Source organism: Vanessa tameamea, chromosome 16, assembly GCF_037043105.1.
Source record: "Vanessa tameamea isolate UH-Manoa-2023 chromosome 16, ilVanTame1 primary haplotype, whole genome shotgun sequence".
Taxonomy (NCBI): domain Eukaryota; kingdom Metazoa; phylum Arthropoda; class Insecta; order Lepidoptera; family Nymphalidae; genus Vanessa; species Vanessa tameamea.
In genome coordinates, this window is record NC_087324.1 from 10,523,419 (window position 1) to 10,535,456 (window position 12,038).

At 32.8% G+C, this 12,038-nt stretch overlaps 1 protein-coding gene across 1 annotated transcript in view; it reads left to right on the forward strand.

Annotated features, from left to right (window-relative positions):
* Positions 1-2,459: 2,459 nt before the first annotated feature.
* Positions 2,460-12,038, forward strand: part of LOC113399262 (GTP-binding protein REM 1) — a 137,808-nt gene continuing 128,229 nt past the window's right edge. The window contains exon 1 of the mRNA XM_026638355.2: positions 2,460-2,888. Within this exon, the coding sequence (XP_026494140.2) occupies positions 2,462-2,888 (427 nt within the window). The 5' untranslated portion in view covers positions 2,460-2,461. The remainder of the gene's footprint in view (positions 2,889-12,038) is intronic.

Below are 12,038 nucleotides of genomic sequence, written 5' to 3' on the forward strand. Positions count from 1 at the left end.
TTACGAAATTTCCTGAAAATTGGTTTTTCTCGGATTCCATGATGAAGGCAAACAAATGAACGCAACTATTAAAAAACATTCATAGCATATTTGAAAAATATTTGGTTTCTTTTTTTCATTCCGGATACGAGTAAAATAAATATATGTAGATACATGTAGGTACAGAACCAATGCATGTGTCGAAAGGTACCCTAAAGTAAGACGGCATAAGAAATCCTTAAAGCTCTTTTGGCACGATATTCACGGATTGTTTGAGTTATATTCTGTCATCACTTGATATGATTGGCAATTTAAAAGACGTTGTAACACTTCGCTTTACATAATACAAGCTTCTTTAAAGAATTCATCATCAGGGCAACTGTTCAAAGTTTTAACTTCATCGGATAAACGAAGACGCAAAGAAAATGAAACGAAATGAAGCTCTTATATTTCTATATTACAGGATACAAAATATTATTGTTGGCGAATGTTTATATCTCATTGGCTAAAAAAAATAATATCCTTTATTTCAACATAGTCGGGCAGCTAGTCTATACGAATGTTATAAATGCGAAAATAACTACTAGTCTTACTCTAGGTTAGTTACTATTACAGGGACAAACCACTGTAACGAATGTGATAAAATTTTGTATGAAGCAGGCTTGAATCCCCATGAGGGCATAGGCTTTGACATAGGCTACTTTATCAAGCCACAAAATGACGACGAGCGACGCTCACGCGTTCATCAGCTCATGTAACTTTAACGTTTGGTAATTCGGTTTATTACTGCGAGAAATACATGTAATTCAGCACTCTATGCTGAATTGGTATATCATAATCAACTTGTAAATTTCCCACTGCTGGGCTAAAGCCTCCTCTCCCGTTGAGGAGAAGGTATGGAGCATATTCCACCACGCTGCTCCAATGCGGGTTGGTGGAATACACATGTGGCAGAATTTCGTTGAAATTAGACACATGCAGGTTTCCTCACGATGTTTTCCTTCACCGCCGAGCACGAGATGAATTATAAACACAAATTAAGCACATGAAAATTCAGTGGTGCCTGCCTGGGTTTGAACCCGAAATCATCGGTTAAGATGCACGCGTTCTAACCACTGGGCCATCTCGGCTCTTTTTTTTGGTATATCATTCAGTTTTATTATAAACTCCACGCGCAATATACGATCCAGTATCTACGAAGAATGTCGAGTATGATCATATGAATTTTCTCAGAACACTTTGCTTTTTAAACCTTTTAGAAAATTTAATCTTGTTTATTTTGTAAATTTATAAATAAATAAAATTTTTAACTGTGTCAACTATCGATCTTTATACTTTCTAATACATGTACCTAAGTACGTCTTTGCATAGTTAAAAGACATTTTATTAAAAAAAAAAACTTAACGCATTTGTCACTGACAGACATAAAAGTTACGATCTGATTGAAACTCATTATCGTACAAATATATTACAATCTTGTCTCGTAACTGCTAATAATTATACATATTCTACAATAGTTCGTTTAGAAATTTGTAGTATATAAACTATTTCAACAACAATGTCGTATAAAATGATGTACGATCGTACAAAAAAAATGATGTACCGATGTATCAACTATATACGCCGAAAGTATAATATATATGTATTTTAGCCACAAAACTTTTTCATTTAATATATTATATTTTGTCGTCAAATAGACTATAAGTATGCTTGAAATTCAAAGTATGTTTGTTTTAGTAATGGCATTAAATGGTTATTTCACAAATAGTTCGGAAGGAATGGTGATTTTCAAACTTTGAAATAGTTCAAAGTACACTCTCGAATCGCCTACCCTGGAATATTAATCAGAGAACGAAATTCTCTGATTCATTCTGATACGAATACAAAGTTTCGTCTTTAGGAACTTACAAAGATTTATTAAAACTATCAATTAATCCTACGGGTATAGCAGAAGTTCCAATAAGTTTCAATAGAAGAAGGTGCTAATTATGTTACAAACAAAAGCAAAAAAAAACTTTTACTAATAAATAAACAACTCAAATATTTCGCAATATGACCACAGACTTCAAATATATAAGATTATTAGTGTCTTAAATAATAATCACGGTCAGGATATAATATTTCACCTAAACGAATTAGGACGTACGTATTGAGTTTAATATAGTATATTAAAGGAACTGCCACAAAAATATACTCATCTCAAATTACACGTATTATAATTTTTAAACTATGTATGAAATCTTATGAAACTCTTAATAAAAAATAACTGAAAACACTTTAAATTGTGTAAATATAATAAATTATTTCATGCAAATAAACGGACGATATAATGTAAGCAATTGTATGAGTTAAACTTCCGCCCGCCCAAAACAAAAGCTAGTTGGAATTAGTGACATTTAAAAGTGCTCTAATCTTATAATCCCGATGCAACAAGTACCGCCCAAGCGGGAGGGGGCCGTGAGCAGTCAGTATCGTCGCGACCATGGCTACGGACGGACGTACGAAGCGTTCGCAATCGATATGCGCGCCCGCCTCCGCGAGTATGGAAGCCCTCGCCGCGCCGATGGAGACGACTCCGGCGCCTCGGCGCAGGCCGGCCACGCGTTCCCAATCTGCCAGGATTACGGGTGGTCGATCTGTGAGACACAGACGGCAACAACAACAGCAACAGTTGGATCGGGAAACGCGAGCTAGATATAGTTCCGAGCCGCGTTTAGCCGAAGCGGAAACTCCTCCTCAAGTCAGAAGGCAGGCGTCCGCTCGTCGACGTCCTCCCGCTGGGCAGCACAGCCAGCCTCGACGCTCGAATGCCTTCCTCGACGTGCCGCGGACCACACATCAGCAGCCCGAAGAGGAGCCCGACGAAGACTCTTATAGACTACGTACCTTCAACATCACACAGAAAGGAGGTCAGTGCTACGACGTTCATTAACCTCTCCTATATTTAAACGTGAGAGTTTTTCAATTCGAAATACAAAACTTGGCAGTCGTCCGCCTCTGATTTAATGTATTCAGTGCTGCCTTCTTGTTTTCATGAAAGAATATTCTGTTATGAAAGAGAATAAAGCAGACGTCTGTATTACCATTCGTGCTAAAAATGATCATTAAAAGTCTTGCTGTCGTGAATCACGCTGGAGCAGCGTTTACGAGGCCACTATAAATCAAGCAATACATGAACACACGTGTTTACTTTTGAGGTAAAAATAACTGGTATATTGGAAACGTAAAACTTTATGATGATGCCTTTAATGCCAGATTCTAAATGCAATTATATAAATGTTTTATCTGCAATTAAATTAACTTTTATATGTAATTGGCGCACATAGTTTCATTAAACATCCAATCTCTATAAATACTTTTCGATTTAAGGGTAACAACTCGTTTATAAGTATATACATATAAACGTATGTGATACATTTAGAAACTAAACAAAACGTTTAAAAGTAGTTCGACGTGTGCAAAACTTTTATCGATAAGGTAATATTTAAAGAATAAAATATGTTCAGATTGAATTCAAATCAAATTATTTTTTATTCAAGTAGACTCATTAAAGCAGTTAAAGATTTTGAAACGACTTGTATAGTATTTAATTAAATGTAACAATACTGGTTCAAAAAGTAGTTTCTACTAAGAAAAACCGGCAACAAACTTAGGAGTACTTTTCCACCACTTTAATTACGGAGTATATGTCTTTCGAAATACACAATCAAGTAAATAAATACCACAAAAACAAGAAATCTTCCGAAGAATCACTGATTATTGGTATAGTGTTTTATGATCAAATTATTTATGCTCAATGTATAAAATGCAATGCTTAAAGTACGATAATGAGGGTAGGTAGGGGAAAGTACTTATTAAAATAACAATTTAAACCGCTCTTTCGTATACAAATAATCTTTAAAGAAGCAAAAATAAATTAAAACAAATCTTCGGGAAAATTGATACAGTAAATATTAATTTGATATTAAAATTTATCGCAATATAATTTCAGTCGTCAATATTTGATGGCCATTCACCTATTCTCCGATTTCGTCGAAATTAAAAATAACATTCTGTTTGTTCAAACAAAAGCAGTACATACAATAGATAAACATATTAAATTTAATTGCGATATATTTTGATTTATAGCTGTTGCTAATTAACTTTTCAATGAATCGAATCTAAATATACTTTATTGAACGCGGCGCTTACGAGTATTTATGAATCGTTTTTGTTTAAGATTATTGTTATATCAGGGCTTTAGAAATATCAAATACGATTTGACATACTTTATCAGTGTCTTAGTTCATAAAGACTTATGTCGTATACAAATTATTCTGTAGTTTGTCATTTTATAAATATCATCAAACGCTTGTCTCTTCCTTGAGAGTCGGCAGAGTTTGTAAACATCATTAAAAATATTAGACAGTATTATAAAACTTGTGTAATGGCAATAATTATGTAAATTAATTAATTTGTAGGCTCTTGTAGATGAGGTAAGTCTTATCTACTCTACCTTAATCGAACATCTTAATTATGAACATTGATATGCTTTTTTTTTATTAAATATCGTATAACACACCATACTTGATCTAGTTATTAAATATTATTATTATTAATAAACATCGTATAGCACAAACAGACTTCCAGAAGGCTACCAGATAGTAAGTATAAACACCTATATAATAAACTATTTATCTACTTATTAAATAGATATTCTCATTTCGTTCTCCACTAATGCACCAACGAATATGTTATGTCCCTTGTGCCTGTAGTTTTACAAGCTAACGAACCCTTCAAACAAGAACGCCAAACAGCAATGCAAGGACCTTTTAGTCAACAATAATTGATTTAGGAGTGCCGATTCATGAATTCCAATAATTTGTAAAAAATGCATTAATAAATAAAGGATATTATTCAATACAAAATTAAATAAATTATAAAACAGCGTGGAGCGTATACTTGTTAACTTTTAGGCTTTTTAAATATATCTCAAGATAGAGAAGAAAAGAGAAAATGAGTTTTATGCCGGTTCTTCTCGGCAGAGTCTACATTTCGAACAGCTTCACTTAAAATAGTTTTGTAAAATGAAGATTCAAAAGTGCTTGTAAAAGCCTATTTAAATAAAGTATATTTTGATTTGATATGATACTTAACTAGATCAGCTTGGACTAAAATCACAGCATAATTAAATAAGCATTTCACAGGTATTCAAATTTAATATCTGTATAAATTTGTCGTGTATAATAAATACCACAAATATTGATATTCAAAAATATTGCCTCACAAAAAATATGGTATTCATTTCAACTTGTCTTTGATCCAAACATTTATCCATAGCAGTAATCAAACATTCAATGAACGCAATCACGAGGGAAAAATAGTTGCCATAAAAAAAAAACAGTTATAAATAAATTCACAATAGCCAAAACGTTTTCCTAGAACCGGTAATAGCGTTTTGTTAAAAAAAGAATCGCCGCTCGTGGAATGAAAAGCCATTTTATCTTTCAGAGTAATGAAAAAGAACGATAAGGCATCCCTGCGGATATTTAAATATTTGAATCGTTTGCTTTATAAATGGTTAAGTAGATAAATAAAGATAAAATACGTTTGACTAGAAAATATATTGACAATTTAAAATATCATTACACGCTACTTACTGGGCCATATTTGATAAATAATAAGGCTGACGGTACTCTTTCATTTGTCCATTGATAAGCATGGTTATTTAAAAAAAAAAAAAATATATTATTGCCAATAATTAGGTCACGTGATACTTGACCGATGATTGCAAGTTCAAACTCAGGAAAGAACGACTGATTATGATTTTCTTGATGGTCTAAGAAATATCAGAGAACTTACATGGGTCGGATAAAAATCACCAGCCCGCTTTAGAGCAGCGTCCACCACGCTTAGCCAATTTAATAATTGAAATTGTCCAATTGGTATTTGTTGCTCATGTAGGATAATCAAATTTTAATTAAAAACTATTTATTCTAGTTAAATCCAAAAATCTCGACGATGCTGCATTAAAATTTCTATTCCGAAACGATTACGAATACTAAAATAAAAAAAATATTCAGTAGGTTTATAATGTAGTACAAAACCGAAGATTTTTCAATATCAAAAATTACAAATATAAATAACGAAATATAATAAAAATGAGTTATTAATGAATAATAAGATTACCAAATAAATGAACGAACCTGGTATATAATGGTGCATAAAAAAGTTCAAACTTCAGGTCGAAGCCGCGACGGTTAGTGCTCAATATTATCACAAATCTTAAGAAAAACTTAGCTAGAGTTAATCTTTTACGACTTCTAAGATCTTAACACTGAAGTTATCGTAAGCTATAACTAATAACTGATCAAATCTTAGTCCCTTGTGTTTTAAATTGAAATATTTACAATAATTTACTCAAAAATAAAATAAAGACCCAGACCAGAGTAAGAAACAAGATAAGCATTTTCTAATTTATTTCCAAAAGTTGATCCAGCCTTACTTTTGTAAGAAAGAGTATTTATATCAAATGAGTAGACGGTTTAGAAAATAGCTCACCTGATGGTATGTGGTCACCATTGCCCATTAACATTGGTACTGTAAGAAATATTACTAATTCCTCATATCACCAATGCGCCACCAACCTTGGAAAATAATATGTTATGTCCCTTGTGACTGTAGTTTCACTGGATCATTCACCTTTCAAATCAGAACACAAGGATTTATACTAAGTATTGCTCAGCAGTAAAATTCGTGATTAGAGGGAGGTATCTACCTAGACGTTGCACAAAGCCCTACCAACATGTGAGACTTAAGCGAAGATTTCAGATTCAAGCCCGGTTAAGTATCGCTCGGTTTTGAAGTGCTTAATTTGTATTAAATTAGTTTTGGTGAAGACAAAAATCGTGACGAAACCTGCATGTGTCAGATGAAGATATTTTTAGGTGTATCAATCCGCATTGGACTAGCGTGTCAGGATAAGCTCCAAGCGTTATTGTTTTATTACTCATCTCCTATGTAAATGTAGTTTTAGCCACAATTTATCTTCTATATATATATATATATATTAGTCGATTTTTGTCCCAGTGATTATAGGACTATAGCTGCACATTTTTTTTTTTTTTTTTTAATGTTAGAGGTTGCAAACGAGCAGGAGGCTCATCTGATGGAAAGTGACTACCACCGCCCATGGACATCTGCAACACCGGGGGGCTTGCAGGTGCGTTGCCGGCCTTTCATAACATAAAAAATTTAAGATCTCCAGCCGTAGATGTGAAAATTAAAGAGGGTTCTTGATTGCAGTTTACTAAATTGGCACAATTTAACAAGTAATTAATTTTAGAGAGCGGAATTAAGTTACTGAGCGGTTAGAGAGCGGTGCAACGGCTGTATAAAAAAAATTAAAAACGTAAACCAAATTAAAATATTTTTTTATCGACAAACTCCAATAACCAATTGTAACTGAAGTAATGTATATTATTTGTCATTAAAAAGATTCATTTAAATAAGGTTACAAATAGAGATGATTGTCAGTTTACAATGAAATAAAATCAAAACAAAATCTGTGATCCAAAAATTCCTATAAAAACTTTTGGATGAATGCGAAGTATCACGGGCGACTCACTAGTTTAATTAAACTATAGTGCCTCTTCAGATGAACGATTAAAGCCTACATTGATATGAAAAAGGTTTTATTGTTATATCTGTTAAAAACATTCCATATTCATAGTTTTAAATGTACAATAAAAACAAAACTGTCGGTTCAGACTACCACTTGATTTTCAATGAACAACAAAATTTGTGTTCGAGTATTTAATTTCGAGAGACTGTTTATTAAACGTTTGAACCTCTTTGTATAAGCCGATTTATTGAGAGTCTAGAAAGAAAAATTTCAAAATCGTGTTATACAGTTATCACGATTTCAAATTGCAAACAGAAAATCGGGGATATAATATGTAATTTTGATTCATTTCACTTGGGTCAAATAAAAAAAAATATCATCCGCGGTTTCGTTCACGTTTTAAAGGCTATTCTTCTTGTGTTAGGCATAAAAAGTACCCTATATTTACCCCCTAGATTTTTCCCTGAAAGAGCAATAGACAGACAAACATATTATTATTAGTATACTATAAATAAACATACAGTCAAATTAATAAAAACGTAGTTTGTTAATGAAATACATATGTTAAATTTATTCTCTTATCTTATTACAATAGCAAATAGCAACGAAGTGATATACACACCCACACACGCTCAAACGCGCACACACACACACGCAAGTGTAGCGTGTGTGTACACACGCATACACACACTGGAGATGAGAGCGTCATGCCGTTTGCTCTCTTCTATTTTCTGTAACCCTTTCCTTATCTATTAGTTTCGGTGTTTCTCATCTTCTATTGGCCCCGCGATTGCAACGTTTTTTTTTTTTTTTATTAGATTAGTTAGCATGTTTAATGGTAGACATAAACATCAACCACACCTTCACCAAGTGAAACGGAAACGGCCGAGATGCGGGATGCTCTGTAAAGTTACAGCCGCACCTGTGCTACTTAGTCACTGTGAAATATCTTATGTAATATATTTGTTACAGTTGTCATTATTAGCAGTCGCTTGGTTAAACATTAATTACCGTAGATTTAAGTATATATGACGACTATCAGATGTTCATTGCAGACCTAATCAATTTCTATATCTATATAATATATTAATTTAATGTATTGGCTTGGTAGTTTTTTTTTAACTAGACAAAAAAGTTTTTTCGTTAATTAATGTAGATTATAAAAAAAAATAATATACTTGTTGATAAAGTATTTTTTTTCCATCATCTAATGAAATAGATTGATCTATTTTTAATCATGATATAATTTATTTTATGGAAATTGTTCTTTGAATTACAACCTTTTTTTAGAGGCAAGGAACAGATGTGGACACTTTTTTTATGATAATGGTAATATGTTAATCAGCCTAAGTAGGCCAAAAAGCTATGAAAATTCTAATTATATATAAAATTTTGTTCAAAAACCGGAATGAGTGGTATAAAATTTTAGATTATTATTTATGAAATTGTCATAGTTTATCTGTTACTTAATTTTTATTCACTCGCTTTATAAATTCTCTTAAATGCCGTTCAGTTGTTTCGATATCTAAAAAAAAATCGTTCAAAAAGTTTTATTTAGGTTTGCGTTTTTTTTTTTACATTAGCAGCCTGTAAATTTCCCACTGCTGGGCTAAGGCCTCCTCTCGCTTTGAGGAGAAGGTTTTGGAGCATATTCCACCACGCTGCTCCAATGCGGGTTGGTGGAATACACATGTGGCAGAATTTCGTTAAAATTAGACACATGCAGGTCTCCTTCACCGCCGAGCACGAGATGAATTATAAACACAAATTAAGCACATGAAAATTCAGTGGTGCCTGCCTGGGTTTGAACCCGAAATCATCGGTTAAGATGCACGTGTTCCAACCAATGGGCCATCTCGGCTTAGATTTGCGTAAGTAATTTAAATAATCTTCTTAATTTATCTATTACAATTAATGTCCCGGTAAATAATTTAATCGGTCTGATTATACTAATATTATGTAAATAGCCAGCGATCGGAACAACACTAATTGTTAAAGCGATAAGGATTAAACTTAAAACTCCTTAATGAGAAAACAAATTCTGTTAATTGTTTGTTTCGTAATATCAAGTGTTTATACGAGTGACGATAGAATTGCTGCGGTTTTGATAGCTCAGAGCCGTAAATTTAATGACCTACTTCTAATAGAAACTTCGTCCCATAAACTTAAGATTTAAATGGATAAATTCTTTTGAAAACTACGATTATAGGATTTTCGTGGAAATTTCGTATAAAATAAACTTCGATGAAATACAAAGAGTTTAATCACCGTCTCAATAAATTTATATTCCCTTGAACTTGGATTTCAAGAGCCACTATGTTCGGCGGTCTAGGATTTAGAATTACAGCAGCTTTTGCAGAAATTCTAAAAGTGAGCGGCTTGGACGGTTTCTCAAAGCCAATACCTAAGCCACCACTGGATAGGATTAATTAAACGTAGCATAAACCCGCATTCGCTGTAGTAAAATACTTACATTCTTTTGACATCTGACAACTTATTTATTTGAGAATCCAATGATCGATTCGTGTTCCTGCAATTTTTTATATTATTTATAAATCCGTAATGGAACAGTTTTATGGAATAAATTCATCACCTTCTTACACAGTTAGATAAACATTTTGATTCTGTATCATTGTACGTCCTTTTATTTTTATATTGTGTATCTGATTTATTTGTCTAAAATATTTTTACCTTGTTATTTGTTGAAAGAGATCATCCCTTTTATTTTTAAGATCGCTTGTTATACGGAGTGGTTTGTACTTTTTCGGAGTACTATATCTATGCGCAATCTTTAATCTCCACAGACTAAACTCCCGTGCCTTTGTATAATTTAATTGCTATAGCTATTTCTTGATCATGATGAAAAAAAAAAGATAAAGTGGCAATCTTCAAATGACACGCTGCTGTCAAATGCGTATTGGTAGATTCACATCCGATAAATGCCGATTTCCTCACGATGTTTCCCTCACCGTCGAGCACGAGATGAATTAATAAATACAAATTAATCACATCAAAAATCAATGATGATTTCCCGAGCTTGAAGTTACTTATATATATATATATATTATATATTATATATTATATATTATAGTTGAATCACCAGTTAAAATTCACGCTATAACCACTTGGCCATCTCGGCTCTTTAACCATTATCTGTAATAAAAAGTATAAACAACGTATGTTGTTCGAAGATCACCTGTGTCGATGCAGTGCCCTTACTCGGGTCTTAACTAGCTTTAAACAATGAAACATATTTGAGGACACTTAGTGGTATTTACGGGTTACAACAAAACGTTCGATCATTCTAAATATATCTATTATTTTTTTTATATAAAAGCATTAAATAATTAAAATCAAAATAAAAAAATACTTTATTCAAGTAGGTTTTTACAAGCACTTTTGAATCGTCATTTAACAAACTATTTAAAGTAAAGCCACCACTGGTTCGGAATGTAGATTCTACCGAGAAGAACCGTCAAGAAACTCAGTGGTTACTCTTTTTCGACGTCTAAAAATACAGTCATGTTAGTTAAATACAATTATATATGTATGTTGTCTCCTGCCTGGAAGGCAATAATATAGGAAATAAACCGGTATTGCAGATTCAACACCGTTTCGCAGCGATTACCTTCAATCTATTTTACGTAAATTCAGTTAACCTTATAAATTTCAATAAGCTAATTGTTTAGATAAAAACCTAAAAATAAGATCAAAAGAATTTTATAAGCGAAATGTTCTGCTAAACGCTCGTTAATGATAACATGATTCATAGATCTTTATAAAAATCGTTTACTTATACCGAAGCATGATCGCTAAATATGGTGGGGCGGTGGAGCGGAATACCGTTCATCCGGGTTCGGATCAGAATCTAATATCTAAGATTGAAGGGAAACGAAATTTGTTAAAGGTCTTACGAAATTTATGGAGACCGATGTGAGCTGATGCGATTTGATGAGTTTGTGACGTAAAAAAAGGGATGAGAAAGATAATCAATGGGATCAAGTCTAATTTACGTTGTTCAGTCGGATACGTCAATTAATTCAGACTCTGTATAAATCTAATTTGTCTCGCGCCAAGTATTTTACTTACTATTTAATATCTTCCACTTAGATACATTAGCTTTTAGCATTCATTTTGTTTCTACTAATCGTACTAAATTAACTGCACTTGATTATAAAAGCGAAAGAGGATAATTCGTACATACGTAAGTATAAATAATTTACAATGACTTTTTACTTATTTTCAAAGATCTGTTTAAACATGAGTGCAATTCGTATCCGTGATGGTAAATTGCTGTCTGAACGATCTAGGTCACAGTGGCCACTCTCGTGGGAGAATAGGCAACTGCCCAGTCCCACTAAACGAACTGTGCACTATAATTCATACTGTCAAAGACGTTCTTACTCTTTATTCTCTCATAATCACCAATAACCAATGGTTTCCGAGGCATAGGAAG